This window comes from Anser anser (genome assembly GCF_964211835.1).
Source record: "Anser anser genome assembly, chromosome: 2".
Taxonomy (NCBI): Eukaryota; Metazoa; Chordata; class Aves; order Anseriformes; family Anatidae; genus Anser; species Anser anser.
The window spans coordinates 65,713,394-65,732,274 of record NC_139721.1 but is presented as its reverse complement, the minus strand read 5'-3'; the positions used below and the strand labels follow the sequence as shown (position 1 = coordinate 65,732,274).

Sequence of the window (18,881 nt, the reverse complement as noted above, 5' to 3'; positions counted from 1 at the left end):
GCCGGTAATACAGCATGGGCAGAACTTTTTAAAACTGAACTCTGTGTTTTAATGGCAAGGTGATCAACATTTTTCTTGCTTCTGTTTCTCTAATGCAGCATTCTGCAAAAGAATTGAGGTAAGTCATGGAGAAAATTTTGTTCTTATTGCATGACTTGTTTACAGTGGATATTGGAACAAAGATAGCTTCAGCAATGAATGGACGATTACTATTTTGATAGAACTACTGTATGTAAAAAGAACTTAAACTGTCTATTCTCATTTAACAAGGGAAACACTATTTTCACAAGTTCTCCTAGACTTTTTTTCTGCCAGGAAGAGACCGCTGATTTTTCAGCGTAAATGGTGCTGCAATCAGATTTGAAAATCTGATTACTTTCAAATCTTTGCCATCTCAGGTCAGGTCATTTATCTATTTATCAGGTCATCTGCTATCCCCACACGTAAGTTCTAAAACATCTATTTGGTTTCCTGATAAAGTGTGGGTATGAAAGAACATCTACCAATGTTCGATAAAACAAGCTAAAAGAACCAGGTAGAAACATGGACCATGTATGTTTAGGAATATGTCTGCATATATCACAAGTATTTATGCCTCAAAGAAGAAAATGAGAGAGCAAATGAGAGTAGGATCATATGAGTACAGAATGAGTTTTAAACCATCTGAAGTGGAGCTTAAGCTAGTAGTCTTTTATACAGCTTTTTTTTCTTTTTCTTTTTTTTTTTTTGTAGTTGGGCATCGTGTAACATGCATGGGAGAGCATTCTTGTGCCCAATTTGTGCTAGTTCTGGTGGTGCATGGCATTTTAAAATAAGTTATTTAAAATTACAGGCCACAAAAGGCACATGCTAGAGCAAATGCCAGGTAATGACAGTGAAGGGCACACACTTGGAATGATAGCAAAGGCTTCAGGTTGTCTGGAAAGGCACCAAGGATAAGTCCTTTGCTACGATCATCTTCCTCCTGGAGTCAGTAGACTGTCAAGCAAAGTCATACATTGCTAAAAAATACTAATGAGAGACCATCTGATCTGGAGGACAGCCACCGACAACAACAGAAACTGATTTATGTTTTCAGAGAGATGATTATCATTTTTAAGTGGGTATGGCTTTAAGTTGAATTTTTTTTACATAGAATGTAGAAATGTCAGAAGCTTATTGTTTTGTCTGTCCTATGGTATGTGTTTAAAAAATCATCTGTAAAAGAGTTTTCTTTCCTGTTTTGTTTGATTGTTTTGGTAAATATAGTTCTTGCCTAGTGTTACGAAGGTAAAAAAAAAAAAAAAAAAAAAGTGTCTTCTTTTGACAGCTCAGAATTGAGGTGCAATAGTATATCGTATTCCCATCAAACCAAGCAGTGTTGCCTGTAGAAAGAATGACCAGAGGATTTATTTCACTTCTGGTATACTTGGATGCTAAAAATTAGAATGATTTTTTATAATATGCCAAAATCGGATGTTTGATGAAACAACAACTTTAATGAAAAATTGCACCAAATATATAGCGATAACATGTTCAGAAAGGAATTAAAAGGCACAGCCTGCAGTTCTACATTTATACATTAGCCGAATTTATACATTAACACATTAGTAGGTTTGCCAAAAGAGGTGGAAGACTGGGGGAAGGACGTGCAGGGGGAAAGGAGGTGAAGACTGCTCAGTGCAGGAGAACTGTCTGTCCCTGCTCTACCCTTCTGCTGCTTTCTCTCTGTCCTATAACATGGCAGCTTCATGGGCAGTTGTGGAAATCCTTCCCATAGGCCTCTTTCTGCAGGGGTGAGAGGAGGAGGAAGAGCCTCTAGCTCGTCTCCGCAGGACCAAAGCACCATGGTTTTTCTCCCTGGCCCTAAGTATGTTCGTTCCTCCTGGCTTGGGCTCACAGCCAAAGCACACCGAGTGCTGGGAGCTGGCTGCTTGTCAGTGGGAGTGGGTACAAAGCAGTAGAAAGAAGACATCAGGTAGTAATAAAATTCGATGTTGGGAAAGTAAAAATATATGTAGAACACAAGTGTTTAAATTTCTTACTTCTGTGGTTTGTTCTGCGGTGTGCTTGGGTCTTGTGAGGTTCAGTTGGTTGGATTTAGCCTTCGGCTATTCCTTTGTGTCTTGCTTTTTCTCTGCGCTAAAAACAGAGGATATAATTATTACGGCTACCAGTGAAGAGAAGTGAAATTGCACGCTGCTGAAGTAACTTCTGAGATTTGCTCTGCTTGTTCTTTTTGTCTGTGATGTAATTACACCCAGTAATGGGGGCATTCAGGTTGAACGTGTGTTTACAAAACTTGTTTTGTTCTTTTTTATTTTTTTTAAAATTTGGTTAATTGGTTAATACTAGGATTCTGTAATTGTTATGGCATTGTTCCACTTAATTTCAGTTACCTTTGGCTCCTGAATACTTAAATGCGAATCCTTGTTAATTAGCCTGATTTTTTTGAAATGATGTAGCTTAATATTTTAAAATTTATGTAAAATGTAAGTACTTATTTTGTCAGAGATCAGCACTAGTAGTAAAGAACATCTAATGCCATATCCAGTGTCTCTTCCAAATGATAAATCTTACCTGTTTTCATGGTTTCAGGTTTTAAAATCTGACTGTCTGTTCAACCTCAAGAGGGTACTGGTGTACTTTCTGTTTTACATCTCTTATTTGAAAAGCTGAGAAAAGGGTGTAGTCTTCTTTTCATAAGCAAATTGAAGAAGTAGATCCTGGGTGGTGGAAATTCAAGACGCAGCAAACTCTTTCGTTCTGTATGCGTTGCAGGCTTGCTGGATTTCAACATAATTTGAAAGTAGGGAGCTGGGTTTCAGTATAATTTAATGGTAGGTGATTCCTGCCCACTTCATTTGACATGGTGTCATTCCTAAGGGAAGCCATCGTGGCTGGCTGACTCAATGCCCAAAGTCAAGACAGTCCCAACAGTTTTATTTTGCTTTAGTCTGAGAGAAGTGTTGCTACCAGATCCATTTGGTTCGTTCTAAATAATTTGAACCAGCTCTGGGATATAAACCTCACAGTCTAGCAGCATGGTTGTAAAGTGACTGCAGTGTGTTTTCCTTACTTTAATATATTCTTTTGTTTTGGTTAGCTGAAAAATAAAGGAATGGTCAACTTCTGTTTTGATTATAACCCTTCAAATGAACATGAAGTAACTGGACACAGGGTCATACTGTATCCATGTCATGGGATGGGACAAAATCAGGTAAGATTCATTTTTTTTAATGTTCATTTTGGCTAATACTATGGTTTTAATGTGAAAACTATGGTAAAAGGCATTGCAATAGGGCTAAGAGAATGTATTGCCAGTGAGATGATCTTAGATCTAATTTTGATTCTCCCACTGGATGCTTTTAATTTCAATGTATCCTGAGGTCAGATATTCATAGTTCTAAAGATGTATCTCTCCAGACCAGGGAATTCATGAATACCTTAGTCATGCCTTTCCACAGAGCTCATTAACAGGGGTTAATAGCACAACAGTGCAGTTATCAGGCTTACAAGCCAGTGTTCCCTCATCTCCATCTGGTCTTTGGACAGACTGGCACATCTGTGACGTTTGGCCTGTCCATATCACCAAAGCCCTTAATAACACTGCAAACCTCACCTAATTCTGCCTGTGTCTGTCACTGGCCTTTTCTTCTTGGTACTTGTCTAACTGCACAAGAGGTTCGGAAAAGCATCTTCTCCTCTACTCTCATCTGCAGAAACATCCTCCTGGGCTGAGACAATACAATCCTTGAGAATATGGATCCGTTCTAATGTTTTTTTTGCTTTCTTGCTTTTTAAGTAATAAAGCTGAAAATGCTTGCTAGTATCTTTCTCCGTGCACATTGAAACTCTGTGCAAGTGGTTAGATATGATAGCCATAAAGCCATCCACATAACGCCACGATAAAAATGCCATGGGGCACCAAATGCCAATCTACAATGGCTGTTTTGCATGGCTTTTAATAACCACCTTCTAAAATTAGTATTTGGAGTTTGACATGTGGTGTATAACATACTTGGTTTTTGGCTTCAGACTCAGATTAGACTGTCTGGCATGCTCCTAGTGGGGAGGGGTAGAGACATACGTACTTTGAACAAGACCCTACATAACTGTGTGATAGTTTCAGTGGCTTAACTGTGTTTTTATGAAATTAATCCAAACATTTGTTTCAGAAAGGAAAAACAGGTTTGGAAAAGGACCAGAGATCTGTGGCACATAAGCAGTTTATCAGCTGTCTTTCTGAGTCCTGTTTTAAAAAATGAAAAAGCTTGAGGACTGAAAACAAGTCTGTATTGAGGAGGAAGCTTCTAAATATAAATTGCTTTATAAGTTAGGAAATAAAAACAACAGTCTGAGCGCTCTGTTTCAAATCTTAACAGAAGTAGATTTGTTTCTGCCAGCAAGTTTATTGCCTTAAGCGGTAGAACTATTGTTTGGCATTATTTATTAGTTTGTGTAGTTTGTCTTAACTTGCCTAAAGTTTCTGTCCTGGACGTAAAGATGAAGAGAGAGGGAGGAAGCGAATCGTGCATTATAAAAGCCAAAGTGTATCGATACTGACAGATGTATGTCAAGCACGCTAAGCCACACCAACCCATTTCACTCCCTCAGCTCAGCTTCCTGCCCAAGCTGAGCATGTGTCTCTACACCTATACAGAAGATGAATTAATAACAAGATAACATAGTTAAGCCAGTTCCTTATCACAAAGTTGATTACATTCATAGGCTGAGAAGTGTCTCATTTACAGGGTTACTTGCTCACACCCAAAAGGCATTTACAGATTTGTTTTTTCTTGTATTATGAGGTAGAAGGCTAAAGAAAAAAAGTACAATTCATAAGAAAAGAGTTCTTACAAGATTACATTTTTTATAGTTATACTTTGCTTATTGAGCACTAAAAAATCTACCGAGTCCACTGTGAAGATACCACATCACTGGATTTTGATGCTCTCATGTCTCTGCTTACGGTGTGATACTTCCAAGTACCTGTGATAGAGCAAGCACCGGCCTGACAGCAGTGGTGCTCTCTGAGCTGTGCAATTACTGCTCCCTCTGCTGGCATCCAGGGAGCAGGAAGGAGGAGGAATGGAGAAGATAACCTGACAGCAATGTAAACCCACAAAAGCAAATATGAAATGACAGAAGAGAATTGCAAAGCCTGCATAGGGAAGGCTATACACAGAAAATGGGCAAAACAATATTAGTGAAATTTGGAAAGAGGCGTGGACAGGCTGATGGGAGACAGGTTAAGGGGGGGGGGGCAAGGTAACAGAGGGCAGAAGAAATATCAGACAGAGGTAGGACAGCAGGTATGAGTCAGGGCATGTGCAGCAGAGGAAGAAATAGTTAGGAGCTCTGCACAGTTAAAGTGAAAGAAGCAGGATAACTGGAGACTGATTTGGTGGAAGGGGGTGGGAGGACTTGACTTGGAATCAGAGAGAGCAGTTGGCAAATGAGGCCATGCGTAAGGTTGAAAGTAGTAGTTCTATGACAAAAAGCGGACAGCAGGAAGAACTGTGAGTGTGGGAATAGAAGGAGGCTAAACTAAGATGAGATGTGGAAACACAGGTGAGATGGGAAATAGGAGTCGGGACTTCTGAAGTTCCAGTTCCTTTTTCTGGCTCACAGAACACTTCTCTCAATTTCCTTCCCTTCCCCATGGCCTGTAGACAGTCATTCTTAACAATGACAGGCTATTCTCAATCTTGTGAGTTCCTTAGTTCATCTCAAATCTCCCACATGTACATCCACCACTTTAAGCAAATGGAACTGGTGGTAGCAAGGTTATATTCTGGTTGTATCAATGCTGAGAGCAGGGGGCTTCACCACAGAGTTTCGCAGGTATTTACTAACAACAGGTAGCCCGTATCTTCTGTATCATCTTTGGAGGGGGATCTTCCGTCCTGATCCTGAGCTCTTCTGCTTGTTCTCCTCCACTCTGCTCGTCACTCCACTTGTAGGGCTTTAGCAGCAAACCCTCGCAAGCAAGTTTCAACTCAGTGCCCTCCTCTATGCCACGTGTCTCAGCTCCTGTTTCCCTGCATAGTTCTTTACCACTTCCCGTTCCACACTGGCTGGCTCACAATCTTTCTCTAACTTCCTTGCTGTGTCTCTCTCCTCAGATATTCCTTCTACCAGTTAGTTCCCCACACTAGGTCATGTTTTACACCTTGTCATGTATTTCCTTTTCCCACCTAGCTCCCATTTTTTTCTCCTCTATTTTCTTTCTTCTGATCCCTTCCTCCACTTGCCATGTTTGTTCCACCATTCACCACTTTTTTCCCCAGACAGTGATCATCACTGCTGCACATTCACACTATCTTGTGGTGTGCAGGGAGTGAACTTTATTCTCCAGCGTACAGCTCAGGAAAGTTATTCTCCAAAAACATTGTGGTAGAATTTAACATGAGTGAATGTTAACTTGGCCAGCCATATGTATCTTACACCCCAGCGCGCCCATCCTCTGGCATGATATGCCAGTGGCAGGTGGCTGTTTATGTAGGGGACAACTGCAAAAGCTGTTTTCACTGAAAGCAGTTCTCCACATAAGGTGACCTCTGAATATCTGTGTGCACTGTGGCGAGAGGAGAGAGCTCTGTGCTCTTGATTATTTATGAAGTCCAGTTCCTACTCATTTTATCTCTCAGTAAGTAAAACTACTCTCAGAAAACTGTCTGAGGTCCTTGGTAATTTGTTGCTGTTTTGCCTTGAATCCAACTGAGCAGTGCCATGACCTAGGGGATAGGGTTCCCTTCAGTCCTTTTGAATTGCTTTTGTGTAAGCAGTTAGGAAACTAACTGGGGGTGGTTTAAAATTTGTGTATTCTTTATAGCAAGAACGTGAAGATATGACTGAGGTGATAGAAACTAAGTGCACATGGAAGAGAGGCAGAAAAAGTGCAATACTTTGGCTACTGAGTGCTTGCACCCCAGGCTATTGTGTGGTGGAAGTGTCTGCCCAGGTAGAGAAGAGTAAGGGGCTTTGAAATTCAAGACCAGGAAAGTCCATTGCCCTTCTTGGTATGGCTAGGAGGCTGGACAGAGGGACCAATGTGTGCTGGCAGGAAGCCTTCCTGATGTAAGAGGATTGGTAATTACTGAGCTGTGTCTGACGATACCCCCAGGCTAGTCCCATTTGAGGCAAACAGGGAGAGACAAAGAGCTTAGAAAAGCCCCTGGGTTTCCATGAAAGGGGGATCAGACCTGGTAAGATCACTGCTGGTTCTTTCACCCAGAAAGTACCTGTTAAGTGCAAGCATCTACCAGTGTGCAGAAGAGCAGCAGGTAGCCAGACAGAGGGCTGAGAGTTTGGTTTCAGAATCTGGTGAGGTAGCCACCATCCCTTGTACCAGCGTGCCCAGATGCAGCTGTGGCATGTCCTGCAGATTTCCCAGTAGTGGCAGGCACTGGGCAGAAGGCCTCAAGACCTCATCAAGTAAGGCCTCAGAACAAGGTGTAACAACTTTAAACTAAAAAAGGTTAGGTTTAGATTAGATACAAGGAAGAAATTCTTCACTATGAGGATGGTAAGGCCCTGCAACAGGTTGCCTAGAAGGCCTATGGATACCCCAAAGTATTCAAGGCCAGGTTGGATGGGGCTTTAAGCAACCTGGCCTAGTGGGTGGCATCCCTGCCTACGGTGGGGATGGTGAAACTGGATGGTCTTTAAGGTCCCTTCCAGCCCAAACCATTCTATAATTAATTCTATAATTAATAAGTTTCCCTATGGCACTTAAGGAGTCTACCAGCTCTCTGAAGGAAAGAGATGCAGTAAGGCCACTAGTTACTGGGCCACAGATCAATTTGAAAATGTTTCTTTTCTGTTCATAGAACCCACTGAGCAAGGAAAGAGCACTAAAAAAAGTCCTTCTCCTTTTGAGGAGGAAGAGATTTACCTGATGTATTACTGGAACTTGAAAAAGCCTGAAGCCAGAAGAATTTATTCCGTTTGAAGCAGTATAGGTAGGGTAAAGAACTGTATAATCATTAGGCAGGGAGACACATGTACTTGGTTGTTAATAATATAACCCTAATCCTTAATGTTATCCAGAAATTAACCATTTTATTAGCTTTTCTCTTCCAAAATCTGATGCAAGACCTTGAGATGTTACTCAGGAAAGATGTTAATAGTAAGAAGTGCTCTGCCCTAGTAGCTGCTTTATCTACTCTTGGTGTATCTGGTATAATCAGCAGCTTGCAGGCTTTCACTAATATTCAATGCCAGTTGCTCATTGTCGTGCCTGACGAATCAGGATCTTCATGTGCTAATCAGATACCAAACTTGTGAACTAGTGCTTAAAGTATAGGGAGCAACCATGCTTTTTGGGGTAGAAAATAAAACATCAGGTCAATGTTACCACATTTGACTTTTGATAATGATGACACATTTTTGGCATAAAACAAATATAAAGCAGCCTACATTAGGCTGTAGGTCCGAATAATATTTTTCAAGGGGAAGTCATTGGATGCAATGCCAGGTGGTAGATTTCAAGCTTGAAGTTGTTTTTCAAAACATTTTTATTTGTGGCTTGCTACAAATGAATGATGGTGAAAATGTTAGCACAGGGGGATCTCTTCCATTACTACCCCCGCAAGACAGCCACGAAGCTCTGCAAGCAGTGGGCAGCATTTGCCTGCATACAGCTGCAACTGCCATCTCAGCAGAGAAATTCCTCCATAGGAGATTTCTTGGAAATGGATACCACCAGTTTAGTCTACATCGGAGCTCTGGCACCTGGAACTGGATGTTTGCAGACTTGGTAATCATATAGTCCTATTTACATGAAAAGTGCCTTTCCAGTTTCTCTTTAAAGGCTAATTAGCTTCTGGTTATTAAGGATGGTTCTGTGATAAGTTCAAGTATATATGTTTCTAAATTGATATAGTCCCTTCACACCACCTTACAATCTCTTTCTCCAGGGGATAAGCAAAACAAAAGAGGATCCCTTCTCCCCCTCATCCTTTTATTGCTTTCCACTAATGCAGCTATACTATTGGTAACAAGCAATTTTCTGATGTGCATAAACCTCTTGTCTAGCCTACTGAGTATAATCTAAATCAGTTCTAAACACACATCCGTGCACTATAGTCATCTGAATTATTTACAAGCATGCTAAATACAAACAACTCTCATACTCTGCTATCCCCTTTAATGAAGTCAAAAATTTGGCAAATGTCCATGATAAATATAAAAATTTTAAAGAATGTTTCAACCATAATTGCTGCAGAAGCCAGTGTTTTAGGGCATGTTCAGAAAATCTCTGTAGAATATTGTACAATAAGCAAAGGCCATAAATTGGCTTTATTAAAGTTCTTCTCGTGTTTAAAGGCATCTGTAGCTGATTTGCTCCAAATATCTTAAAATGTCATATAATAAAATGCTCATCACCATGCATCCTGAGTTCTTTGTAACCAGAAATGAACCTTGACCAAACTGCACTTGAACTGTCCAGTGAGCAGCTCCTTAATTAAAAGTAACATTATTTTTGAGACAGATGAATTAAGAAGGTATAATGTCAGGGTATAAACTGGTTCCTGTCCTACTTTTAAGGTGGGTGAGAATGTGAAAGTAAAATACTACACTCAAAGTTTGTAAGTTGTTACTTAAAGTTGGAGTGTCTGTTTTCCGGTGCATTTATTCAACATTTCTTGTGTTTTAAGTGCTACCAGAGTAAATCAGTGCTGTGGTGAGATTGATTTTCTATAAAATAGTAAGCAAAGAACAGCAGTGAAGGCTCCTTGAATATTTTTGGCAGAATTTCTCTCCACAATAGCACCTTTAATATGTGAACTTAATTATAGTATCTTAGTATGTCCTCCTTATAAACGCTTGCGTACATACGAAATTACTGTTGACCCCCGTTTCTTCTCTTGCATTTGTAGTTTTTTGAGTACACATCCCGTAATGAAATACGCTACAACACCCGACAGCCAGAAGCCTGTGCAGCAGTTGACACAGGGACTGACTATTTGACAATGAACTTGTGTCAAGAAAATACTCCTGATATTCCTGAAAACCAGAAGTTTATTTTCAGAGAGGTAAGTGTGCCCATTTGGTTTTAGGTTTGTTTTCTGGGAGGAGGGAGTGAAAGAAAAATTGTTGATTTTTGGGGGGAGGGGATGGGATAAAAATTGTTGTTTGTTTTGTTGGTTGGTTTGTTTTCTTTTTATTTTACTGCCTACAAATTATGCAGGCCACAAATACTGCTGTGTCTGGAGTGGGTTTGTATTTAGATAGAGTATTGTTCCTAGAGATTTATGACTGTCTTGGCTTTTAATATCTAAACTTAGAACAGGGTAGCAGCAGAATGCAGATAAAGAATATCCCAGTCATAAAAGAGCAGAAGGATGAGGAAAGAAAGCACCCTTCCTTAACCCCAGAGGAATCAAGAAAGTTGAGACATATATCTTTGTCCTGTGCTTTCAGTACTTCCCAGTGCTTTCAGCGGACTGCTCGGTTCTTTCTCACATCCCCCTCCTACTGCCTTTCCCTGAGAACTGAAGTGCTTCTGTACCCCTTCCCCAGCCAGTCTCGTGGATGGCCTAGTTTTGCTCTCCTTTCATTGACGTCTTTTATTTTCCAGTATTTTCACTGCCATATATCCCTGATACTTCACATCACCATTGCTTTAAACTTCCCTGCTTTGGAGAAGCTGCTGCTTCTCTTCTGCAAACAGTCTGTCTTGAACCCTCCCCACAAACACCAGTCTTTGAGCTTCTCAGAGTGATGTGATGCAAGTTGTATAACTTGATGCTCCATCGAAAGATAACCTTCTGTCTGTACACAGAACACATTTTACTGGCTGTGGGGGCTCAGCAAATCTATACTTCTTTTCTTCCATCTTAATGCCAACTCCCAAAGAGGAGAAATACTGAGAAGTACAGAGTATATTAATAAACATAACATGTGATCTTAGAAAACCTCGTGTTTAGTAGGTTTTAATCTCTGAAGGAGTTCCTGAATGCCTCAGAGAAAATAAATTGCATGAAAAATGATGGCCTTGGACAGCTTCTGGGGTGTTATTATTCGGCTAAGGAAAAAGGTCAAATAATATATCAAAATGGTATATTTACATAATGTATCTACATAACGCATCTAAATTCTACAGGGTCCACAGCTGACAAATTCATGCCCAGATAATACCACCAGTGATAGGTGGCAGAGTAAATTCTAAAGAAAAATGTGAAAACTACTGTCTGTCCACTGAATCTAGTCTATGCTGCAGCTCACAGTGATACGACTGAGTAAACCAAAATATTTAAAAGGCTGGCTTGAGAAATGATGTTTCATTTTTAATGCTGACTTCATAAAGTTTTTCAAGGTCATATGTGTTAATCCCTGAGATGACATATTTTGAGTGAACTTCAGTCATGTCAGGGAATGACTAAGAAAACACAATCTTGGAATACATCTGTTTTCACTGCATTCCTAGCCATTAACTTTTAAAATAATTCCTTAAGTTTCATATGCTAAATCATCTTTTCTCATGACCACTTTGTTCTTGGGTGTGATTTGAATCTACTTCTCTGCACTGGTTTCTGTTCTTCTGTTGCGTTTGATCAAAATCACTGTTCCCCATGTTTCAAGGCAAGTAGAGGGCCAGGTATCATCAGCACTGTATTTCTCTTGTGTTGTGTAGAGAAGCATCAGGCACTAGCAAAGCTGTCCTTACAAAAGTAACAGAGATGTAGCATAATCAAAGATTTGAACAGCCTTCCCAGCTGCCTGTCCAGAATTAAGTTCTTCCTGGCACCAAGTCAAAAGTGAGTGAGGCAGATATAGATTAGTCCACTCAAAAATTTGAGTTAATCACAGATGGAAACAGGAAAGTCATTCAGCAGCTAAGCCTGTGAGCAAACCTGTGAGCAAGCGCGCACCACTGGACGTCAGAGGCTGCGGTGCAAGGTGCCGTTTGTGCAACATTCCTGTTGCCTGAACAGCAGCGTTTCAGAGGAGTCAGGCTTATACTCCTAAGCAGGGTGTTGGCATTTTTCTTTCAAAGCTGTCAGAGGCTTTGGAAATAGGTGTGGGGATGTCACCTGGGCCAAGAAAGGCCCTCAGAGAACGGCTGTTCTCCAAAGTTGGGTACACCGCCTTCTTGCGACTCTCTTAGTTGACAGTGCTCCCGGATAGGAGCGAGCTATATGAACTGGAGATAAAATGTTTTCAGAGAGCGCCATAATAGGAGGGCCTGAGGGCTTAAATAACGTTCTTTGGGGAACCTGACTGTAGAGGCCAATCAGACCTTACACCTAGTGAGGCAGATGTGCTCCCCTCAAGCAAAGCAAGCTGACTGCACAGAGATTAGCAGGGAAGAGGTACGCTTTGAAATTTTTGCCTTTTCCACCAGAAATATACCCTCTAAAGAAAGGGCAATTTTCTTTTTGCCAAAAATATATCCAGCATATACAACTAACTGACATTTGAATTTTACTTGCAAAGTGTGCAGTAAGTTGGTGAATTTAGGTAACGCATTTCTTTGTCTTTGATTTTCTCCACCTATACTCTGATGCAGTAACAAAAGAGAATGAAAGGGAGCTGAGCAAGCTTATCCTTTACAAACTTAAATGTCGAGACAGAAATAAAGTTTAAAAGTGGGGTCTTTTGATAAAGTTTTAGACGTTCTCAAGTTAGGCATTTTGGATTCACTGCGTAGCTCATGAGAAGGATATGTGTGATGTTTATTATGAGTGCTTTCTGTTACTTTTAAAATACAATGATGTGTTTGTAATTTTTAAGACCCAAAAAGCAAAAATTATTTCTCTCTTTTGCAGGATGGTACTTTGTTTCATGTACAAACCCAGAAGTGCTTACAAGCAGAGTCGAACTCTTACAATGGTAATCCAGCACCAGTATTACGACCGTGTACCGATTCAGAATACCAAAAATGGTTCTTCAAAGAAAGAAGTTGATCCAGATGTCATCTAGTATATAGCTGAATATGAAAATGTTCTCTTTCTAGTCAGCAGATAGTCAGCCTTTTGAAAATTACATAAGTGATATATTTTTGTATGAAAAGAACTGTAATTAGTTTACAAGCATTGAATTTTGTTTTGTGGAGCATTAAAAGGCACTAAACATTGAGAGCTACGTGAAGTAAGTACTGTGGCTGTATCATGCCACAGAATCTGCTCCTCTTTGGTTCCCTGTATTTGGCAGCTACATAACTGTTTTTGAAGTGTCTTAGATTATTTTTCACAAGTGACAATATATTTTTTAATCTACTGTGTGAAAGTAAGGCAGTCAAAATAATTGCACTAATGTTATCTGCCAGTAACTAAAATGTTTATTTTTCTACTAAAGCATTCTGCAGTTGTGCCTTTTAACAGATGCTGGTTAATAATTCTCCTTGTCTTTTTAATACCAAGAGGGTAAAGGTAGGCCAGATTCCGCCCCTGAGTGGCTACAACAGACCCCTCACTGAAGACTGTGGGTTTGCACATGAAGGCTGAGAAGGTCTGCATATCTTTGCACAAATAACAGTTTAGATGCATACATATTGCACATGCTTGACAATACTATACATTAAATGTTGTGACAATTTCAGTTGCTCATGGCACTTGATTAGATTCTGATCATGCTTAAGTCTGATTTTGGAGTAAAATGGGGATTTTCTCATCTTTATTAATTAAGGCAACAACATTTAAAGGTGATGCTCTGTTTAGATATAAATGGATCTAGCTGTGCAGCTAGACTGCACAACTGACTTTAACATTACGTGGATTGCATACATACAGCATGCATACAACCTGCAAGATCAGACCTAGCAATAATTCTTTTGACATGAAGGGGTTGTTTCAAACTTAAAATTACAGAAAAATCTGAGAAATTAATATCTTTAATTAAATTGTAATTGTTTAAATGGCTCTTTAAAATGAATGGATAAATACAGAAAAATGGTTTACAACTAATTGATAGGATATGCAGCTGCTATTAATTAAAAAAAAAGTCTTTCATATATATCTTGCATTTTGTCTGGGAACTCCTTTTCTGTTAACATGTTTATGGTAACACACACAGTCTTATTGAAAACACAGGGTTTACTCTGTACCAGTGCAAGATGTTTTCAGCTGTGGTGTGTGGGGTCTGCTTTACCCATTCAGACAAGGAGTAAGTATAGCTATATGTTTGGTCATTGACTATTATCATTAAAGTGTTGATTAAAAGAGTTTCAGCTCATGAGGAAGGTGTCCTTATGTCAGCTGGAGGTATGTTTTATGCATAGAAGCATGAAGATTACAACCTTTTTTCCCCCAGAAGTCTTGGCATCTGTTCTGGTTAGTTTTAGATTTCTTCCATTATTGGTCTTTGTTCTTGTTTTCTATATGAAATGTACAGACCTTTCTTTGAATTTTCATAAGCTCATGTCATTTTGGCATATCTATTTATATGATTAGGGTGTGGGGGGAGGGTTTCTGCCTGTAGAGGATGCCTGTGGAGGTTCTTCCAAGATCTGTCTAAAACCCTGTAGCTGGAATGTTTTTTGAAGACCTTCAAAGATCTCTGTGGGTTGGACTGATGAAATTGATGTTAGAACTAATAAAATATTTTGTTACTCTGTAGAGTGGCAACTGTCTTTACAACTATTTTTTTTTCATATGGTCAGTGGTTTTCTTTTAACCCTCTCTCTGATCTCTTAGGGTCTGATCCCTGCAGCACTTGGTAGAAGACAGCTTTATTTTATGCTCTCTCAAGTTCCCATTACTGAACTCATTAATGCTTTTGTTCACCTGCTAGCAGCAACTGTGTTCAGTTTGTGGAGCCACAAATCAAAGCTGGGTGTCTGCATGAGAGGGCTGTTAGAACTCCACCAACACAGCAAGGTTTTTCTGTTCATTTCTGTTTTGCCTTCGTGACTGTTGATTGCATTACATTAATAAGTTAATGAAAGCCCAGCAATTACACTTGTAGACAAAACTCTCATTGACCTTCAAGGTCAATGAGGTTTTCTTAGTTTTGAGACTTCCAGATTTTATCAGCAGGTGTTCATATGCAAATGAAATTTAGTAATTGGAAATTGTTTTCTGTACATCTTGCTGCTCTGCATTTTTTTTTTTTTGGAGGGAAGTACTGATGTTCTGGGCTTCTAGTTATATACAATTGAGCTGTTTTCTCCTGCACCAGCAAACCCACTAGCCTGGGTTGAATATTTGCTAGACAAACATGCTTATGTTTAGTTCAAAAGCAGTCACTGAATGTAGTAATATCACCAGCTTGTTCCATGTATGTCATTGGGCCTTTAGTCCACCTACTTCACACTTTTTTCCTTCATACTTTCCTTCTTGTCAACTTAAAGGAATTGTATTAATGTCTGGCTTCAGGTTTGGATGATGAAGGAATCGATCAAGTGTCTGATTCACAATGCACATTTTCAAACTTCCTCCTGCAGGAGGTTGTGGCCATCTGCTGAGGAACGCACTGTAGACTTTGGGCTTCTCAGTAAAGAAGGGGCTGGATGCCTCAGAGAACCAGAAAAATTGGAGGACTTAGTCACAAATTCACACTCCATCTGGTTCTGGCCTCCTAGGACTCTTTTTTGAAAAAGAGAGATGAGGAGTTTCCACATTGTCCAAAACATCAACCAGTACTTCCCCCATTTCTTAGTACTCATCTTTTATGTTTTAAGACACACTTTTTTTTTTTCCTCTTTGCCACTAACATTGTGAAGCATCCATAAAAGCAAATCATGCAAGTCAAGCTTATTGATAAACTTATATTAAAATAATGTGATACTGGCACTGCAAGCAGGGAAATCTCAAGGGTTATTCTTTCATTTTGTGCTATTAGGTTGTTCAAAAATTTTTTTTTTTAAATGAAAAATAGAGATGGGCTAACAATGGTATGCCAAGAATGTATCATCCCAGCACACGGTTTGCTGTATACGATTTGAAGATTGATACACAGAAATCTGTCTTCCAAATGGATTTTAACTCCTTCATTGTCTAGCGGTAAATACAACCTCTCTGAAGTTTACTGCCATTTTTTGGATATAAGGGATCAGCTTGATGTTGTGTTCTCCCAGGTTTCTTCCCTTACTTTTTTTTCTGGTGTTCCTTGAACATCCCTAGAGATGGGTCATATTTGGCACAGTGGAGGCACAAAAGATTAAACCAGAAGTATTTCACAAAACCGAACTGTGCAAAATACTTTCCCAATATTCTGTTCTAGATACACCTTGTGAGAGGAATATAAATATGCAAAGATTTTTTTAATACTTAGAACAAAATACCTGGCGATATTATCCTCAAGATGAGAATTTGGGGTAGTAACTGCTGATTGAACTGGCTGTTTTGGGGGAATTTAGGTATTGTCTTTAAAAAAAAAAAAAAAAAAAAAAAACTTATGTCTTTGTATTCCTGTATCAAATTAAAAAAAAAAAATGCACTCTGATACCCAATTCTTTATTATACGTCTTTGAACTCTTCAGGCAAGTATTTTTGCTGGTATTTTGTTTGTTTGTTTTGAATTTTTATTTTTTTTTCTTTTATTCTTCTGTAGTTCTCCCTTCATTTAAGTATTGAGGGTCTTTGACATGGCCAAGACCTTAATGGATTTTTTCCTTCAAGAAAAGACAGGACATAAACCTTCTTTCTAAGAAATAAAATAAACCACTAAAACCTCTGTATGCACAGTATTGGCTGAACCTTTATGATGGAGGATTGTTGCAGCTTGCACAATCACTCTGGAACAGCAGTTGTCATTGTATGCACATAGGTCAACATGGATTGGGAGCAGTATTTCTTGCTAGCTCTGCTGAAACAAAGACTTAGAACTGTGTTCAATTTTTGCTATATTTATAGGAAGTGAAAAGATCTATTTGACGGAGAAATTCCTGTTGGTAACACTGATGGAATCGTGCTCGTGTTTCCTACGTCTGGAAACACTAGCAGATACGCAGCGATACTGCTGGCAATTCAAAATCTGATGTTCTAATTTCATTTGGCTGTCTTGGCAGATTAATTTGAAGTTGAGCTTTGTTCTGATACCTTGACGGAATGACAGCAATCAAGATGTCTAGAGAGATGGTAGGGTTAGGATCGCACGGCTGTCTGTATACAGTTAAAACTGTAGGATTTTTCGGCAGTGTGTGAGAACACTATAGAAGCTCACAAGGAAGGCAAACTCATGACTGTGCTAGCAAGTTAGCAGATGTAAGTGGAGAAGCCCTTGGGAGGGAGAAGAGATGGACAGCGGAGCTCCCGTGGTTCTGCCAGGTTGCTAGTGCTTGGCTCCAACCACTGGAGTTTGAATTAGAGCATTGCAGTATTCTTCCACTTCTCATTTACATAGGAAAACAATTGCGTATGTGCATGTGGTACTAAAATTGCTATGCCTAGATCAACAGTTTTCAGGCTATTTTTCCAATCCATTACTCACTGACATTTATATGAAGAGGCAAAGCCTGGTTACACCAATCCTCGTCAGCGCTGGCAGGACTGACGTGGCTGTAGGCGACAGACTTGTAAAGGCTTCCAGGATTTCCAAAGGGGGCTGGAGACTAAACCAGTTCAGGACCTTCTCTGTGTTTTTTTCCTAACTCCACAAGCAAGAGGAAAGAAGATGTAAGACACGGGGAGTGAGTCAGTGGTCTGATGGGTGGTGAGACGTGTTGTCTGCAGCGTTGGGCCATCTCCTGGCGTGGGGGAGGACTTGCAGCAGAGGCAATTTCTTGGTGGCAAGGGAAAAAGTCTTCTGGGTTTCTTGAACTTATGCATCCTCTGAAGGGATTTAATATGCAGCTGAAAAGAAAGCGATCGAGGGAGTAATAGCAGTGCAGATATTTGGACCTGAAATGCGTGAATTGGGTGCTGTGTGATGAGCAGATCTAGGGAATACATAAAGAACAAAAACTGTTAACTCTGCATACTCCGTGAGAAGGCTTGGTAATGACTGGAAAAAAAATGGAAATTATCATTAGCATGAAGGTATTTGACAGAACTGTTGTTTACTGGCATGTAGTTGAAGGGCTCACATGACCAAAATGCTGAAGTGACTGGGTAACATGCCAAAGAAGAAAATTGCATTTGTTTTTCAGGCAAAGAGAGACAGGTTTACAGTTCTTACAACCTGATATTTTAGCCAAAAAGGAATAAGCAGATACAGAGGGTGTGTGGTGTAGACCACCAAATAAAAATAGAAAGCATTTTTGCATTGCATATAAACAACTTGTGCTGCTTTAGAGGATTCCATCCTAGGGAATGCACTTCACCGATTTTATTGTAGCAAAACATTCTGGGGATGTCTAGGGGAAAAAAAAATAGATAGCTGGGCAGGAGGATATGTCTGACATAATTTTTAAAAATAGGTTTGGTGCAATTCTCCTTTGGGCCTTTTAGTTAAAATGAGGTACTACCTGGTTGTCTGTTATGCATAAGCAAAGGATAGTATGAAAGGACAAAATTCTGAGTGCTGATAGCAGGAAAGATGAGGATTTACAAAAGATAACTCTCTCTATATATATCATATTTAAACTTATATGCGTATTATATGAAAAATGATGATGGGATTGCAAATGCAGTCTTCGAAAGTGTCAGAAATGAAGTTCTTTGTTAAGCTAAACATAGCTTAACTGCATCTACGTTACAGTATTGTCTCTAATTACATGATCATAAACTGTTTCTTGCATTGTTTCCTTTTTTTTTTTTTAATACAAGAAACTGTCTTTTCAATGCCTCGCTGAGTATACAGGAAGGATTTGAAGAGGCTTATTTGGCTTAATCCTCATTGTTCAATGTATGGCTTTATTTACTTCTCTATATTAAGTCCCCTGCCTGAAAAATAAAGGTTATTTTCTCAGCATTTTTCAACATGAAACTTGAATGTTGCAGTGTCTTAGTGCTTCCTGAACATTTATTACTCTATCTTCATGCCATGAAGCATGAGCATCCCTGTTTTAC

General features: G+C 39.5%; 1 protein-coding gene across 1 annotated transcript in view; it reads left to right on the top strand.

Annotated features, from left to right (window-relative positions):
- Nucleotides 1-18,629, top strand: part of GALNT12 (polypeptide N-acetylgalactosaminyltransferase 12) — a 53,030-nt gene extending 34,401 nt beyond the window's left edge. Inside the window, exons 8-10 of the mRNA XM_083824032.1 lie at nucleotides 3,086-3,199; nucleotides 9,867-10,022; nucleotides 12,759-18,629. Coding sequence (XP_083680158.1) covers nucleotides 3,086-3,199; nucleotides 9,867-10,022; nucleotides 12,759-12,896 — 408 coding nt within the window. The 3' untranslated portion in view covers nucleotides 12,897-18,629. The remainder of the gene's footprint in view (nucleotides 1-3,085; nucleotides 3,200-9,866; nucleotides 10,023-12,758) is intronic.
- Nucleotides 18,630-18,881: the final 252 nt, after the last annotated feature.